This window comes from Pygocentrus nattereri, chromosome 5, assembly GCF_015220715.1.
Source record: "Pygocentrus nattereri isolate fPygNat1 chromosome 5, fPygNat1.pri, whole genome shotgun sequence".
NCBI lineage: Eukaryota > Metazoa > Chordata > Actinopteri > Characiformes > Serrasalmidae > Pygocentrus > Pygocentrus nattereri.
This window is the reverse complement of record NC_051215.1, coordinates 10,773,375-10,791,954: the sequence shown is the minus strand read 5'-3', so window position 1 is coordinate 10,791,954 and position 18,580 is coordinate 10,773,375. Positions and strand designations below refer to the sequence as shown.

The window sequence follows — 18,580 nt, the reverse complement described above, 5'->3', positions numbered from 1 at the left end:
GCCCCTTTCCCCTCCGAAGTCCACTGAACTGCCTGTGAGGCGGGGTTGCCAGAATACGGGTGGGAAAACAAATAAAGCTCACAAAACGCAGGTGACCCCTCCTTCCCCGCTGCCCACGCCTCCTCTGTCCATTTTGCTTAACTTTGAAACAGCAGTGAACTTCGGACGCAAAGAGACGGCTTATGTGTATTTATTGCAGGATAATTTCTACCGCCGCCGTTGGATACTGAGAGCCTGGAGCCAAAATCATGGAGACGTTGGAAAACATGCAGTGAGTAACTGTTGGGCCACAACTTTATCAGTGTGACAGACGGAGGAGAGCTGCAGAGGTTCTTCTCATAAAAGATGTCTGGAACTGCAAATACATGTGTGGACGGCTGGCTTGCTATGACTTTTATACGTATGCCTTCAATGTTCAGCTGTAGTGAGGCTGCATTCAACCTTGAGGCAGAACCGCTGGAGTTTAGCTAGCCACTCATGCTAACGTTAACGTTAACCGTTAAGCTACAACTCCAAACAAAAAATAACAAAAACTAAGATTATTGTTGCGCTCCGTAAAACATACAGAGTAGGTTACTGCAGGTGCAAAAACCATATCAGAATGGAAAGGAAAAGGTGTTGCCCTCACACTGCTTAAAAATATTAAAGTCAAAATGTGACAAAAATGACAAAAATGTGTTTATTTCATTCAGCAATTATACCAGACAGACAGAATCCGAGTAAACAGTCATCAGTGCTCATGAAGCGACTCTATCAACCTACTCCATTTATGAGGACCCCAACAAATTATCATGTGGAGATTCTGCTGGGACCTTCTTAAAGTGGTAGCAGAACAATTAGAACATATACAGTGTTGCATAGAAAAAATAAACATACCAGAAACCATTTCAAAGTACACTACATTGATTTAAAAAAAAAAAGAATAGAATTGTTCTAAAACAAAAAATCAGATTAAGTCCTCATTCATACCAGAGATACAGTTCACGAATCCAGAAGGCCTCCCTCTGTAATAATCGTTTAACCTGACCTCCGTCTTTTCTTTGCAACAAAAGCTTTTCAGTGCCCAGGTAGCGTAGATCTGACTGAGAATGATTAGCTGATTCGGAATAACGAAAAACAAGGGGATGTATCATCCTCTCTGCGAATGGCACGCATATGTTCAATTATTCTGCTCTGCAGATCTCATCTAGTTTTACCAACATACAACAGGACAAGGACGCATGATGACAGGAACATGTGTGGAACTACAAGTACCTGTTACAGAACTGAAGCTCAGGAAACTTTAATATTGTATGTGTTTAGTGAATTTGTTCAGGCATGAAACGGGTCCTTGTTGTTCACTCAGGTCTAGTCCTAAAAGACCTTCATAGATCTTAAGTGTGTCACCATCAGTGGTGGGTAGAGTAGCCTAAACCCATACACATGTAAAAGCATTGATACTTTGTCAGTTTCAGGTCAAAAAACTAAAAAGTACTGAATAACATCTAGAACTGATCTGAGGTACAGCTCTTTTCTGTGTAAAAATTTGTAAAATAGCTCTTGTACACTAAATATTGCAATGGTTTACATTTATTTATATGTTTTTAGGAACCAAAAAAAAGCCCACTTTTAAATTAATATGTCTATTGTAGATGAAGTCTAGGTCTAGGACAGGGTTAAATATTGAAATCTGAACATAAAATGCATTTGGATAGTTGCAGAAATAAGTAGTTAAAACATGGTAACAAGTCTACAAGACTGTTGGAGACTAAAACAAAAGTCTGCGAATTTTAATAGAAATCCATCTCTGGGATTTGAAAAACCGCTGAGGTGTAGCAAATACCTTAATCAGTAAAATGCAAATAAAAATGTTACATCCATCTCTCTCAAACACTTACTTCCTTTGACAAGAGCTTCAAACAGGAAAAGCAAAGTGCTCTTGTTGTTCCTAAATTATTGTCCATGTGATGTTTTGGTACGTAGTTTTGCTCACTTGTCTCTTTACAAATTTCATCTTGTCTTTTGTAGAAAGGCCATTTCCAGTCTTGATCCCTGCCAACTTAAGGTGTTACTGGTCACCTCTGTGGGAATTGGAGGTCTTTTGTGCTACTTGGCTTTGAGGAAAAAAACAAAGAATATCCCAGTTGGAGATGGCTGGTGGAGAGTAGGAGAGAAGCCCCTTTCAGAGGACAGGACTATACGTCCTTTTGTTGTGGAGACCTCTGAAGAAATGATACAGGTAGAATAGTTACTACAAAGCTGCACCATGTAAAATTTGGGGTATTGGAGATAATGATGATCTGATAAAAAAGTGTAATTGCATGCAAAGTGTGGAAGAACATTTTATAATGTCAGTTGTGCTTCAGACCCCTTCCACAAAACGTGGTGAAGGTGTGTCTCTTGAGGATGTGAGAGAAATCCAACCCAATATCTCTCCTGTGACTTTTACCATACCATTGTAGACTTACAGGGTGATTTGTAAGGGCATACTTGCACCATATTTTACCTTATTCTTTGAATTGTAATTTTTCAATTTTACTTTTACGGTACTATCAATTTTGCTCTAAAAAATCTCATAATGTTGCTTTAAAGATCTGACTTAAAATACTGACTGTAAAACTGATACACTGTGAAAATGAACAGAGCAAGAGCAGAAGCAAAGATGGCTCATCAGTTGGTTAATTTTACTCACACTTACATTCAGAAACAACATAATGCATATTCATCTCTGCTTTCTCAGGATCTTCACCAACGCATCAACCAAACAAGATACACAGAAAGTCTGGAAGATGGCCGGTTCCACTACGGCTTTAACTCTGCCTATCTCAAAAAGGTGGCCAAATACTGGAGGCATGAGTTTGACTGGGAGAAGCAGGTTAGGGTGCTTAACAAGTACCCTCACTTCAAAACCAACATTGAGGGTGAGCACATTTTCATACTGGCTTAAAGAAGAACATTGTCATAAATTCTCAGACACCTGTCCAATCACAATTCATGTGACATTCAGTGGAAAGTTATGTTGTGTTCACTTGGAAATGGTCATACTGCACATGCACTACCACAAGCCTGTTGTAACATAGGCCACCACACACTCTCAGGAAAAAAGATAAAACACTGTCACTGAGGCAGTACCCTTTTTGTCACAGTGGTGGTACCCTCAGGGATACATCTCAATACCTTTAGTCAGGGAACATAACTGTACCATAATCCATTGAAATGATATTTTCTAAGTTGTACTGACTCTACACAACCTGTCTCATCTCCAGGCTTTTATTTTATTGTTCTGTTTTAAAACATTAGTTTATAAAAAGATACAAATGTCTACTTTTGCACTAGGAAAAACTTATTTAAGGTACGCAGTTGGACCTTAAAACCGCTGTTGCACCTTTGAGGGTACATTGTTTGTACCTTGATGAACAAATTATGTACCTGTATGGTAGCTTTATTTCTGTTTATTTCAGTGCAGAAGAGCTCTGAAAACACCATTGTTCAATTACATATGGGTCTTCTTAGGTTTAGATGTGCACTTCATCCATGTGAAGCCTGTCCAGCGTGCTGGACAGAAGGTTCTGCCTCTCATGATGGTGCATGGCTGGCCTGGTTCCTTCTATGAGTTCTACAAGATTTTGCCTCTGCTCACTGAGACTGAAGGAGACTTTGTATTTGAGGTCATCTGTCCCTCCATCCCAGGATATGGCTATTCTGAAGCCCCACATACGCAAGGTGAGACTGTCAGCATACACAGAGCAGCACTTTGTGGGTTTACTGACTGTAGCCCATTGGTTGCTGAACAGTTTATCAACAATGTATCTTTACGCCATTCATCAGTGGAAAGGGACCTACATAGGACCACTGCTGACCAGGTATTATTTGGGTGGCGGTACCAGCAGGGTAGTAGGATGTTAATAGGTATATAACTCGGTGTAGTTCTGTATACACACATTTTATGGGTAGAAAATGTCATCTTGACTTGAAGATGTTCATTTTATTTTAGTTTTTGAGTGCTAGCCATATAGGTGGTGTTGTTTTATTTATTTATTTATTTATTTATTTACTTACTTACTTACTTACTTACTTACTTACTTACTTACTTACTTACTTACTTATACAATCTAATTAATGTTATTGTTCAGTCTTAAATGTAGGTCTGATCAGTAGGGAGAAATAAACACATGTATACATCTGTTTCTATTTTATATTTATGTATTATGACCTGATTGCTTGTTATGCCCTTTGCAAAGAAAAAAAAAAACCAACACAATAAATATACAATTCACAATCAGAATCTGTATTCATCAAGTACGAGATGTACAAGGCATTTATTTTAGTGCAGGTCTCAACAAAAAATGAAATCCAATCAAATAATACAACATAAATGAAATAATACAATATTAATATACACACATAAAATAGGCAGTACTCAAAGAATCTAGGTGTAATATATAGGATGTGCAAAAGGACTTAACTATAGTTACAATTTAGTACTGAAGTACATGTATACAGAACGTACAACTAAAAGAATTAAGCAGCCAATTTAAATGCAAGTGTATCTTTAAATTACAGTACTGTGCGAAAGTTTTAGGCACCCAAGACACATTTTCAAAATCGATTTATATGTGTAGTTTGTGTTCATTTGCTGAGAAAAGTGTTAATATTTGAATAAACAAAATGTACAGCATATTAATGAATAATGAAATATGTATGTATGTATGTGTGTGTGTGTGTGTGTGTGTGTGTGTGTGTGTGTGTGTGTGTGTGTGTGTGTCTAAAAATAATAAATAGTGATTTTCTGGATGTTAGTTTGTTTGTTTAACCATTTTCAAACCTCTCCTCGAGGAAGCCCATTATTATATGTAGTTAAAAAGCAAGTCCTGGTTTGACCAATCAGTGCGTCATTAAATTGTGCTCATGATATAATTGATTATATTAATAAGTCTCTATGGACCCAAGAAATTCTTGTTACTTTTTATTGTTTTTGTTTATTTGAATTATGAATATGACTTTATTCTAATGTACAGTGGGTTGCAAAAGTATTCAGCCCCCTTGAACTTTTCAACCTTTTGCCACATTTCAGGCTTCAAACATAAAGATATGAAATTGTAATTTTTTGTGAAGAATCAACAACAAGTGGGACACAATTGTGAAGTGGAACGAAATTTATTGGATATTTTAAACTTTTTTTAGAAATAAAAAACTGAAAAGTGGGGCGTGCAATATTATTCGGCCCCTTTACTTTCAGTGCAGCAAACTCACTCCAGAAGTTCAGTGAGGATCTCTGAATGATCCAATGTTGACCTAAATGACTGATGATGATAAATAGAATCCACCTGTGTGTAATCAAGTCTCCGTATAAATGCACCTGCTCTGTGATAGTCTCAGAGTTCTGTTTAAAGCGCAGAGAGCATCATGAAGACCAAGGAACACACCAGGCAGGTCCGAGATACTGTTGTGGAGAGGTTTAAAGCCGGATTTGGATAGAAAAAGATTTCCCAAGCTTTAAACATCTCAAGGAGCACTGTGCAAGCGATCATATTGAAATGGAAGGAGCATCAGACCACTGCAAATCTACCAAGACCCGGCCGTCCCTCTAAACTTTCAGCTCAAACAAGGAGAAGACTGATCATAGATGCAGCCAAGAGGCCCATGATCACTCTGGATGAACTGCAGAGATCTACAGCTGAGGTGGGAGACTTTGTCCATAGGACAACGATCAGTGGTACACTGCACAAATCTGGGCTTTATGGAAGAGTGGCAAGAAAAAGCCATTTCTCAAAGATATCCATAAAAAGTCTCATTTAATGTTTGCCACAAGCCACCTGGGAGACACACCAAACATGTGGAAGAAGGTGCTCTGGTCAGATGAAACCAAAATCGAACTTATGTTTGGCGTAAAAGCAATACAGCTCATCACCCTGAACACACCATCCCCACTGTCAAACATGGTGGTGGCAGCATCATGGTTTGGGCCTGCTTTTCTTCAGCAGGGACAGGGAAGATGGTTAATATTGATGGGAAGATGGATGGAGCCAAATACAGGACCATTCTGGAAGAAAACCTGTTGGAGTCTGCAAAAGACCTGAGACTGGGACGGAGATTTATCTTCCAACAAGACAATGATCCAAAACATAAAGCAACATCTACAATGGAATGGTTCACAAATAAACGTATCCAGGTGTTAGAATGGCCAAGTCAAAGTCCAGACCTGAATCCAATCGAGAATCTGTGGAAAGAGCTGAAAACTGCTGTTCACAAACGCTCTCCATCCAACTTCACTGAGCTCGAGCTGTTTTGCAAGGAAGAATGGGCAAAAATTTCAGTCTCTCGATGTGCAAGACTGACAGAGACGTACCCCAAGCCACTTGCAGCTGTAATCACAGCAAAAGGTGGCGCTACAAAGTATTAAAGCAAGGGGGCTGAATAATATTGCACGCCCCACTTTTCAGTTTTTTATTTCTAAAAAAAGTTTAAAATATCCAACAAATTTCGTTCCACTTCACGATTGTGTCCCACTTGTTGTTGACTCTTCACAAAAAATGTCAATTTCATATCTTTATGTTTGAAGCCTGAAATGGTGGCAAAAGGTTGAAAAGTTCAAGGGGGCTGAATACTTTTGCAACCCACTGTATATTGTGATAAACTCACTGCTGAGGTAAAGTGTTAAAAATTTTGCTTAGATGCCTAAAACTTTCTCACAGTACTGTATGTAAAATGCAGTTAAATTGCATATATGCACTCACTACAGTAAATTGGGAAAGGTAGAAGAATTATCGAATGGGATATACAGTGCAGAATGTGTGTAATAAAGTGCATGTTTAGCTGCTTTAGCAGAAAGATGTCAGGACCCTTGTTTAGAAGGATGATGCCTGGAGAAAGAAGCTGTGGAGGTAGTAGTTGGTCTGAGTCATAAGGGCTCTCTCTCTTGATCTGCGCTGAGATGGAAACCTCTAGAAGAGAGAGTGACCAGGTGTATGAGGGCTCAGCCTTGATTTTTCTGCCCTCTTCCTTATTTTAGATGAGTAAAGGTCTTTGAAGGTGGACAGCTGGTAGCTGGTAGCTGATCGTACAGTAATTTGAGGAGATTGCTGCTGGAGTTTTTCCTCTTCTATTTATGTTTGGCAGTTTTGATGGCTTTGTTGAGTGCATGCATTGCCCTTTTTCTATGCATCACAGTCACTCCCCCATATATACCACTTTAGGCCTCTTTCTTGTTGGTGCACAGTTTCCTGTGCTCATTGGAGAACCAGGGTTTGTTATTGCTGTACATGTAGATAAGCTTTGATGGAAAGTCACTCCACAGAATCTTAAGTAAGAAGTGACTGCTCCTGCATAGTCATCTAGGTTGTTAATTGCAGATTTGAAGGAATCCAGACATTCCCTCAAATCCTATATGGCAACAAGAGCCTACATTTTCACTGATTTCACCTCTGGTTTTATGGTTTACAAGCACTTATGAAGGGATTAGCGGATAGTAGGAGTTACCAAGTGGGGCACGGGAGCTTGCCTGGTATGTGTCCTTGATGGAGTAGCAGTGGTATGCGTCCTTGATGATGTAGCACTGGTCAAAATTTTGGTCTTTTCTGACGGGGCAGCTGATCAGTTGTTTATATTTTGGTAATTCAGCACTTAAACTTAAACATAAACCCCATGTATTGCAGATTTACATTTATCAGGTGAGTAGAATGGCTTGCAACTGAAATCTTACCACACAGTTAAAGCATGATTTTTGATGATGCAGGATTCACTTGCCTGGATGCTGCACGGATCTTCCATAAGCTGATGGACAGACTGGACTTCAGTGACTATTATGTTCAAGGGGGAGACTGGGGAGCATTTATCACCTGCAGCATGGCCCTGATGAAGCCTGAGTAAACTACATTATTCATAATACATGCTACATGATTGGGTTTAATTGGTTTTCTCTTGCTCCTTCTTTTTTTTAGCAGACCTTAAATAAAAAAAAAGTGTACTCAGATTTTACAGTCTGTTTTGAATGTCGTTAAGGCTAGTGATGGGTTATAGTTCATGTGATGATATATCGTCTTTGTTATATTTTTGCATGTCACTCACCTTTATTTACCAGCTATTAAAACTTATTTTTGTACAGAGCATATCCTTAGGAGGACTACTTTTACATGTCTTTTCCCCTTCTTTGTTACAAGGTGCATTCGGGGTTTACATCTTAACATGGTCAACGCCAAGGCAGGAGGTGCTCTATCAATCATCTCTCTCCTTGTTGGCCGTTATCTGCCTTTCCTGGTGGGATTCACCAGAGAAGATGTTTGCAGAATTTATCCTTTCATGCAGAAGAACGTGTACAAAATACTACGAGAATCTGGCTACATGCACATCCAAGCCACCAAACCTGATACTGCAGGTATGATGCTGTGTCATACTTGGTCGAGCCTGTGAACATCAGAATCAGAGAGTGGGTCTGAGGCTGGCTTGTTGTGAGTTACTTTGTTGTGACATACTATTCATGCAACTTGAAAGTTACATGAAGTTTATGTACCATCTTTCGTTGAATGCTGTCATTCAAAGTGCTTTACAAGTGAGAAAATACAAAGATAATTCAAATTAAAATGTAAAAAGACGTAGGAAAATAGTAATTACAACATGATCAAAAAGTAGATTAAAATATTTAAAAGAGAAGAAATGAAACATTAAAGATCTAATTACAAATTACATTAGGATAATAGTGCGCTGTGACAGGATAGAAGTGCAGCAGAGCTAGCAGTGTTTTAAACTGAGCTGAAAGCTGCTTAAATAGGCTGAAATAATTTAGAAGTGTCTAGTGTTCGGGCTTTTCAAATACTCTCCGTCAACTGGTTGTGCTGCTTCTTTATGTTTAGTCTTTACTTTAGGCAGGACTAAATGACTACTTAGAATTCAGCTCAGCTCATATTGCTGCAGTATATCAGATCAATACACTGGTGCTACACCATTAAGCGGTTTATAGACCAGTAACAGTACCTTAGTCTGTTCCGTAACATACTGGTAGCCAGTGCAGGGATTTAAGAATAGGGCTGAAGTGTTTCCTTCTTTTCCTCCTAGTAAATGTTAAATCATCTGAATCTGTTTCATTGTCTTTTTTGGGTGTGCAGTTAGGAGACCATTACAGTAATTAATCCTGCTAGAAATAACGGTGTAGAAGAGTTTCTCCAGGTCTGGTTTAATCTCTAATCTTGTTAATGTTCTTTAGGTAATAAAAAAACTGATTTAGTTACTGCTTTGATATGACTGCTAAAACTGAGATCATAGTCAATTAGTATACAAAGGTTACATGCTAGTTCTTTCTGTAGTTTGTGCCAAATAAAATAATCTTTGTTTCATTTTTATTTAAATTTAGAAAGTTTTATTCCCATTTACTGCAAGTGGAATGTATTACATCTCTCACTTGATACGAATTCAGGGGATATATATATATATATATATATATATATATATATATATATATATATATATATATATATATATATATATATATATATATATATATATATATAAAACATGTGTCGACAAGGTTCAAAAGAGTCCAATATGGCACAGAGATCCTTGGCATAAGTGATTGTGTGCATGTTCAAATCACCACCAATAACAAAATCAGTGGAAATAATAGATAACATCCGTAAAATCATCAATAAAATTAGCATTATACATCAGAGGCCTGTAGACTCTTACTAGTAGTATTGGTGCCCCTTTCAAAACTGCTCAAAGATGCTCAAAGAATGTAAAGCCACCAAATCACAACTTGTTGCACTGGAAATAAACCAACTCAATTAACACAGTAGAGCAGACTCAATGTTGTTGCAGCACTATTTCACTACATTCATTTAGCCCTGTTTCTGTTAAAAGCATAAAAACAAGCCTTTGGACTATAATAAAATAATTGTTTCTGAGAAATCTGATATTGAGAAGAGCTAACTTAGTAACTTGTGTGCTTTGTGCCAAACAATGTGACTCACATTTTACATATTACAGATACCTTATTGGATACATTTACATTATCTGACATGTACTCCCTGTTCTTTCTGTTTCTGATAAGTACTGGACTGAGAGAGATTACAGGCACACAGGATCTGAGCTTATTTTGAAAGCATGTACTGCTGACGTCACTGTAGCAGCACAGACCCATAAAGTGTCAATTTGCTGAATTACTTGAATATGTAGTGACTTCTTCTCTTTCAGTGGAATAGCTCCTGGTGTGTGGTGCACCTTGCTAACTATGAGGTGCAGAGCAAAGCTGCCTTTCTGGTGGTCGAGAAGCTTGTCTCTTTCTTTAAAGTGCTACATGTGATGGGAAAGCTTTGTGTGTCTCCTGCCCGCTGCTCTGTTGGGCCCCCAACCCGCTGTCTGGTGCTAACACTCCCACACCCTGATACTCATCGTACAGCGCAGGAATACTAGCTCTGAACCTCTGATAACAAGCTCTGAAAACTTGTTTTCAAAACGGTCATTTTTTGTAGAAACCTGTAACAATTCTGACAGCACATGTGTTCTGAAACCTGAAGAAGCATTTTGTAAGTTTCTTGTGTGGCAGCCAACAGGAGGAACTATTCCAACTATTGTGTCTCAGGCATTCCTCTAAAAAGTACACAAAACATGAAAAATATCCACTTTCGGCTTCGTAATGCTCTTGACTTGTTTGTGTATTCAGCTTGCACACTGTATCTGGAAACAACTCTGAAATGAAAGAGAAATGAAAGATAGTAGAGCTAAGCAGAGAAGCATCTCAACAGCAAGGTTAAAAAAAAAACAGTTGCATCACAGTTACTCCCCTAGAGAGCCTTGTTGACAGATGCAAATTTACATAGTTGTACAAATTTTATTTTCAACCACAAAATTAAGCATTTTGTTTTATTTTTGCATCCATTGATCCAGTGAATTCAATTGTTTGAAAGTCTGTTGTTTGATATGATTACATGATGCATGTGATGCAGCAACTGTTGTTGTAAGGATGCTTTATACAACTCAAGTGCAATTTAGTGGCATGCAGGTTTGAAACTAAAATTGTTCCATAACTTTTACCACATAAAGCCAGCCTAAAATGGGTCTAAACAACTTTAACAGAGATGAATTGGTTCGTACAGTAATTACTGTTAACTCTGTGGTTTGTCTCCCCTCACAGGCTGTGGGTTAAATAACTCTCCAGTTGGTCTGGCTGCATACATCTTGGAGAAGTTCAGCACCTGGACTGACTATAAGAACAGGGACCTTGAAGATGGAGGGTTAGAGAGGTAAAGAAATCATTAATGTTTATGGTGGGTAGTAGGTAGTTACATTTAGTCAGCCAAGTAAATCAGTGAAAGTAGATTCAAATGTACTTGAGTAGAAGCCTAGAAGAATAGTACTGTCATGTGTAAATACTCAGTACTACTAGGTGGGTAAACAAGATTAAGTGCTGTAAATACATTATGATCAAACACGTATGATTAATGTGTAATAAAATAATAGGGTGAAATTTCCTGGTAATTGTGAGTCTTTGTTCTGCCATAGAAAGTTCAGTTTGGATGACCTCCTGACCAACATTATGATCTACTGGACTACAGGCTCCATCATTCCGTCCATGCGCTTCTACAAAGAGAACATGGGCGCAAACTTTCAAAAAACCATGGACAATACGTAAGCTCACTTTTTAACTATACTTACTGTGCATACTTTTAGTTGGTTATATCCTTAAAGTAATAAAGAAATTTACTAGTGATGGACCCACCAAAACAGAGATTCACGACATATAAAATTTGTTTTATTTATGCTTTTGAAGTGATATAATGTTGATAATCATCCAATTGGGAAAGAATAAGAGAACTAGAGGACTAAAATATTTCGCTGTTGATTTACTGCCACTCAAACTATTTAAATGCGTTAGTAATTAACAGCGCAGGCGCGTTTTAAGCACTGCTTTTAGCTATGCACCAAACTTTTGTCCAACTTAGATTACTTAAAGTTAGTCAAGTGATGATTCAGGCAGTTTGCACATTAATTAGTGGGGCATTAGTGTGCACCCATTACTTCTTGGCTATGTTAGCTAAAAAGTCAGCAACAAAACTAAGTAAGCAAGCTCCAGACACGGGTCAATTCTTGGTAAGAGAGATTGGGCTACCTTTGACGATTGCTGAAAATTTGAACATTTTAAATACTTTTTGGTTGTGCTGGGATTTTTCCAGGCTCTGAACGCAAGTTAACAGATTTTTCATTATAGTTTTTCTGACTTTGCAAATCTTTCATTTTTAGAAACACCTGACAGATGTCTGCATTTTGTATTTACAGAACAAAAATCCATGTCCCTACGGGATTGGCAGCATTTCCCCATGAGCTGTTACACTGTCCCAGGGTCTGGGCCCGCTCGAGGTTCACAGACATCCGCTCCTACACCTACATGCCGCGAGGTGGTCACTTCGCAGCCTTTGAGGAACCTGTGCTGCTGGCCCAGGACTTGTTGCAGTTTGTGAAGAAAGTGGAGAGCAAGAGGCCTAAATAACTACTGCATTCCAGTGCCTTTTGAGATAAAACATACACTACTTTAAAGGGAAATGGGTAAAAAACTCTGAGAATGAATAAGTAATATAGCTGTTAATTTGAGAACAAAATGGGGAAGTATACCTTATAATTACACTGCATTTATACACTATATTAGAGCACTGCTATTATAATCCATGGCTGATTTGGTGATGGACGATATGTCCATAAGTTTGTAGACACCTCCTTGTTTGTTGTGAAATCAAAGGTATAAACAGGGAGTTTGTCCCATTTTGCTGTCTCTACTCTTCTGGATAACCCTAGCTCATCTCAAAAGGTGTTGGATGGAGCTCCAGAGAGCAGAGAATGCAGATTCACTGCTGCACAGCCCAGTGCTGGGGGGCTTTATACCCCTCTAGGCAACATTTGGCATTGAGCATGATGACCTCAGGCTTTTGTGTAGCTGCTCCAGAGTGTCCCTTTGTGTTGGCCAAAGCTTTACTATTGAGATTATAGCAGGTATGTGTAAGCAAATAAAAACCTTAACAGGTGCATCTTAAAGCGTCCACTTCCTGTTTCTTGTATTATTATTATTTTTTTTTTTTTGAATGAAGTTAGTGTTTTTTTGGGTGACCATTGTCCAGCCCGTTTTTGTCCCTAGATAACTAACTAGATTCACTAGAATTTAACAGGTTGATTTTGTTACTTTAAGACTGTTTCTTTTCTTTAATACTGCTTAGAACTCCGGCATTAATAGGCCAAGCTAAACCACTATGTGAATAACTGAAAATATGTAAATGGTGGGTTTTAGTGACATCACATAAAGGAGATATTTTAAAAAAAAAAAAAGCATAGACAGTGTTTACATACCAGATACAAACCAAGTAGTAAAAATGATTTTTCTACGATATGGGCTGTTTAAAATAACTGAATTAATCTGGACATATTGTGTATGATGTAAAAATATGGCTTATTGTGCAGAATTAATAAATCCATAACACTACATTCACATTAACCAAATGACTTTCAGTTTTTGTACTTTGTCTTTTGAAAACAACTTAATAGAAAACGACAGACAGATAATACTGGGCACATGTATAAAAGTCAACCAATAGGTATAAAATCAAAACTCATGAAATTAATTGAGAAATAATTTAGACTTGCTTACCACATGATTTAATTTTTGTTTTGATGGAAAGATTAAAACTTTGAAAATGCATCCATGGTATGTATTTCTTTATAATAACCTGTAACTTGTAACATGAAACTTGACAGGAAAGTATGACATTGATAGTGTCCGTCGCCTGAGTGAATTAATGGTTTAATAAAAAAAGAATAAAAAAAAAAAAATGAGGTCCTGAATGAAGCATGTAAAACTGACTGAAATGAAATCCCTGAGGATGGAGTTGTATATTATTGTATACCATACATACACTCTTAAAAACAGAAGTGTGATTCCATACAAGAACCACTTAAATGAGTTGTGAGAAAGGGTTCGTAACAAAATCTGAACATATAATGTCCATTATATAGCCATATAAATGTCCAAGTTCTAGGGAAAACCCTTCAAATGGTATAGAACCATAACATATGTAAAAAAAAAAAAAAGGTTCTTCACACTCACATTTCATTTATAAAAACATTTCTTTAAAAGAACCATCCCTTGAAAAGTTCTGTAGGGAACCAAAAATTGTTGCTCTATGATATCACTCCAAAGCACACTTTCTATTAAAACTGACTGGCTTTCATTGAGTTCCCTGTCATTTACAAAAGCCCTTTACAGTCACTGGAGCCTGAAACCATATATAATCCTCCCAGTCTCTGGTGGCTGCCTTTGATTGCTCACTTAATGAAGTGTCGCAGACTAATGAAATGACTTGCTTCTTCACCCTTGTGGGAACTTTGAAGTCAACCTTTGGTTTAAACCATGGTACGCCACAGTCCCGGTGGGCAAGGGCCATGATTGTAGTAGCCATGAGGCGTATGGGTTTTACGTCAGATAACAAGTCGGCCACAAACAGAGTGCGGAAAAGCTGCCTCAGACACAAAGACGTCCTCAAACTCCTTTCGCCACCTCCCACAGCCAAAGCCTCCATGTTGACCTCGTACAGCTCAGAAGGAAAGATTGTAGATCCGCCCAGCATGAAAAGCACTCGTGGCACGTGGCTGAGAGTGAAAAGAGCCTCTAGATTACCCAGCACGTTGTCTAGCTCTTGCAGTGTCCGCTGGCATCGATGCCAATTCAGGCCTCCAGATGTTTTGGGGGCTTTCTTGACTATGGCTTCCTCAGACTTTATGGAAAGAGGTACAGAGTTACAGTTAGAAAGATCAGAAAGTCATTTCTATGAATAAATACATAGAGCATGCAAAGTGTTAGGGTAATGATGAGCTAGACATTGACAGACAAATTGATTTTTAAAATTTTTTATTTGAAGGTTTAAATATACTTTTACAAAAGAGAGAATTACTTCAAAACTTTTAGCCTGTAGTGTGGGTCTATCCAAAATACCAGAATCTCATGCACCCAATTATATTAGCTGTAGGGCTCCAATTTGGGACCACAGCTGTATCAGCTATCTGTAGCTTTTCTTGTACTTAGTAATCTAATTATTTAATTGATCCAACAGGAAAATATGCCCTAACTAGATACAATTACTTTTAGAAACAAAAAGGAAGTTTTAGACCAGTGAGGTTATCAAGAATCAAAACACACCTTATTATGGCTGATTCAAACTAATGCAAAAAAATGTAGATACTGGTAGGCTATCTTCGATATTTTTGACAGAACACATCATTATTCTTTCTAAAATGAAAGGAAACACATGCATAAATGGCTAGAAACAGGCTTTATTTTTAACCATTTAGCTCCAGTCATTCCTATTCATTGAGGGCTCTCTAGTGTTTGCAGTCATTTTTCTAGTATAATGGCAGAAATATAACCTGACCAGGCTCCCCATAAACTGCCTCTGCCCTTATTTTGGGCTCACTCTTCTTTGTCTGGCTGTATTGAATTGTTTAGGAATTTCTAATTTGGTTTTTTCCCCCTTAAGTCTACGTTACCAACAACATTTACCCCAGCATTCCTCACGGTTCTCCAAAGATGTTCTTGCAATTAGATTACGTCTGGCCATGCGAGACAAGTTGTTGGACTGTCTATTCTGATTGATCCAAGTTCTAATGAGGGAACTCTTACCTGTACAGATGTGTGCTGCTGTTTTTGGAAGAACACCATCTGGTCATAGGTCATGGGCAGCTGCTGTCGCTGATACAGGACACACTTGAGAAGCTCACAGACGAGCCTACAGCAGCCATCTGGCGTCACGCACCCAGGAAACACCACGTCCACGCGTCCTTCTTCTCTGCCTTTTCGTGCAATCTCCTCATCATCACATGTAGCCTGCCACGCAGATGTTGTTCTACATTCAGAATCCTCCTGCCTGGCCAAAGGAGGGAGTGGAGCATCTGTATGCAGGGAGCCTTGAAGTATCAATCGATGATGACATTGAATCTGATTAGAGCAGGGAAATCACCACTCCAGCCCTGCAGGATCAGAGCTGAGCACCCAGTATCTACACAGAGCTGTTATTTGATCAGAAACATCTAGCTGTAGGTGCATTTTTTTTAATTATACCATTACTGACCTTAGGCTATCTGTTCCTATGAATAAGCTATCAATCCCCTCAACCCTGTTTATTAATAGAAAGGGGTACTACAGGACCACTGCTAACTAGAAATGTATTTATTTGGGTGAGGATTCATTCTTAGCACAGTAGTGACACTGACTTGGTAGTATGTGTTGTGTGGAACAAGTGTATTAGGCAACTGGGGTCTTTTAAACAATGGCCACATTACACACACCCACCCTGGTGGAACACCTGAATATGCAGTCAGCCATCCCATAGGTCACTCTGGAATACACATGATTTGACCCACCAGAAAGTCATCTAATCCCCTCTCCCTCATCCAATGCTCAAACAAACCTATGTTTTTGCCATAGACCTCAGAGATGTACCACCCTGGAGAGTTCAGATCCAGCACGCTTGACTATTATTCAGAGGCTCCTGAAGGTCTTCATTACCTGGATCAGATGTGTTAGAATAGAGCTGGAGCTAAACTCTGCAGGGTGATAGATCTCCAGGGCCAGGATGGGCCACCCCTGCCATAAACAATGTGCCAAATTCTGCATTATTTTAAATTTGTATTTTTTTTTTTAAAGTATTTTGATAACAAAATATAGCATAGTTATAAAATATATTTCAACTCAATTTGAGACCTTTATTTGTATATTGTTTGTTTTTTTGTCCTTGGCCTACCACAAACCCTTCATCAACCTGTACCCATATGACCACTGTTGGCTGGATACTTTTAGCAGACTATTCTCAATCCAACAATGACCCTGAAATGTTTAAACTCTTCAGTGTCCAGCAGAGGTTGGTAATTTTAGTCAAACACACCTACTAAACCTGGTAATGAATCAGGTGTGTCTGAGCAGGGCAATCAAATCCGTCCAGGGCCAGAGCTGAAGAGTCCTGTTGTATACAAAGCGCTCTAATGTGGTAGGTGTACTTAATAAAGACAACTTGGTGTACATGAAAGGGGAACACCACCTATTTTTCAAAAGTTCTACATATTTATATGGTTAAGAGTCATTCAGAGTGGTTTAAAGTGAAATGCTCCATTCTAGAGAAACCATACATCCACCTCTAAAAGCTCCCTCAAAGAAAGCCATTATATGAAATGGTTAGATATGCAACCTGATGTCAGACATTATTTTATGATAGTTTTATGTTTTATGACTATTTCACCATCATCGGTCTTACATATAAAAACTCTGAAGACAAACATAGTAACTAGTGGTTTTGGATGGTAGGTAAAACGGCTATATTTGTGTTGTAGACATTGTGACCCCTGGTTCCTCTTACCACCCCTGTAACGAAAGAGTCTGGTTGTCCCTCTACAATGACGGATCTCACATTAAACCATTCTGAATGACTGATCTCAATGAGCTCAAGAACATAATTATTTAGAAATTTTGAAAACTCAGTGGAATTCCCCTTTAAGCGCATGTAACACAAATCTCATAAGAGCAAGAAAAGAACTACATAGGTCCAGAGAGGCCATGTGCTGTCATTTACTGGATGTCATTACAAGATAAATAAGCTGTGATCAAGACAACAATCCAGAAAATGATAAGCATCTCATGGCCTCTCTGGGCTTCCGTAGGAAACAACTGATGGCAACACTGAATTGTGTCAATTAGTCCTTATTCCTTTTCCTTGGATACAACTGCCCCGTTTACAGTTCAGTATGATCTCTATTATACAAACAAAGCCAGAAAATTTCAGGAGAGGCTTATGAAATATTATATATATATATATATATATATATATATATATATATATATATATATATATATATATATTAATATATATATATATATTATACAATAGCTCTTAATTGTGGCCAAAGCGGCTGGCCTAGCGCGGCTTTCCACATAACTACATCACCTAGAAGCCTCACTTGTTTCCAGTCGACTCCTCGCTGATGACCCAGAAACTCCTGCAGAGCTGCTGCGGTTCTCCTTCTCCGCGCCCTCCACTCGCACTAACTCTTCATCTCCATCTGCGACGGGCAGCTGGATCTCATCACTGATCCCTGCAACCCCGGCGGAGCTCTCGGGTGAACGCGGACACACTTCTGCCCTTAAATCTGCTGGACTTTCCGGATGGACGCAGCACAAACTGTCCTGTTCGCTCGCAGCTGCGATCTCTTTGCTCGGATCACTACACTGGACCAACCGTGCACTACAGCCACCGGCCAGCTCGCCGTTTTTGTTAAGAGTCATACTTTTACTCGCTTTCCTCTCTTTCCTCAAACCTGCCTCCATGTCTCGCAGTTTGAATTGAATTTCCCTCGGCGGTGCATCATGGGAAACGAAGAAGATTTTTTTTCTTTAGATTTTATTTCAAACCACTCCCTGCTTCTCATACACGCCTAGGGTATAGATAAAAATAAAGGTTTATATACTAACATTTATTTTTGTAAATTACATTTTTAATCAAAAGAATTACTTAAAGCGTGCAAGTCACGTGATCAAAAGATTAACGTCACGATCCGGAAGCTTGGCCGTAAATTTCTATTGCAG

General features: G+C 38.6%; 2 protein-coding genes across 2 annotated transcripts; one reads left to right on the top strand and one right to left on the bottom strand.

The window, feature by feature from the left end:
- Positions 1-96: 96 nt before the first annotated feature.
- Positions 97-13,337, top strand: LOC108411492 (epoxide hydrolase 1-like). Its single transcript, XM_037538941.1, has 9 exons — positions 97-271; positions 2,008-2,218; positions 2,720-2,900; positions 3,493-3,702; positions 7,715-7,844; positions 8,139-8,353; positions 11,105-11,213; positions 11,473-11,598; positions 12,247-13,337. The coding sequence occupies exons 1-9, from the start codon at positions 249-251 to the stop codon at positions 12,455-12,457; spliced, it is 1,416 nt and encodes a 471-aa protein (XP_037394838.1). The 5' UTR covers positions 97-248; the 3' UTR covers positions 12,458-13,337.
- A 118-nt stretch (positions 13,338-13,455) lies between these two features.
- LOC108411496 (MAD2L1 binding protein) lies at positions 13,456-18,337 on the bottom strand. The gene is made up of 3 exons (XM_017683083.2): positions 17,956-18,337; positions 15,629-15,912; positions 13,456-14,726 (listed from the first exon to the last, which is right to left on the bottom strand). Exons 1-3 carry the CDS (start codon positions 18,320-18,322, stop codon positions 14,196-14,198), a joined length of 1,182 nt encoding a protein of 393 aa, XP_017538572.1. The 5' UTR covers positions 18,323-18,337; the 3' UTR covers positions 13,456-14,195.
- Between the last annotated feature and the right edge of the window lie 243 nt (positions 18,338-18,580).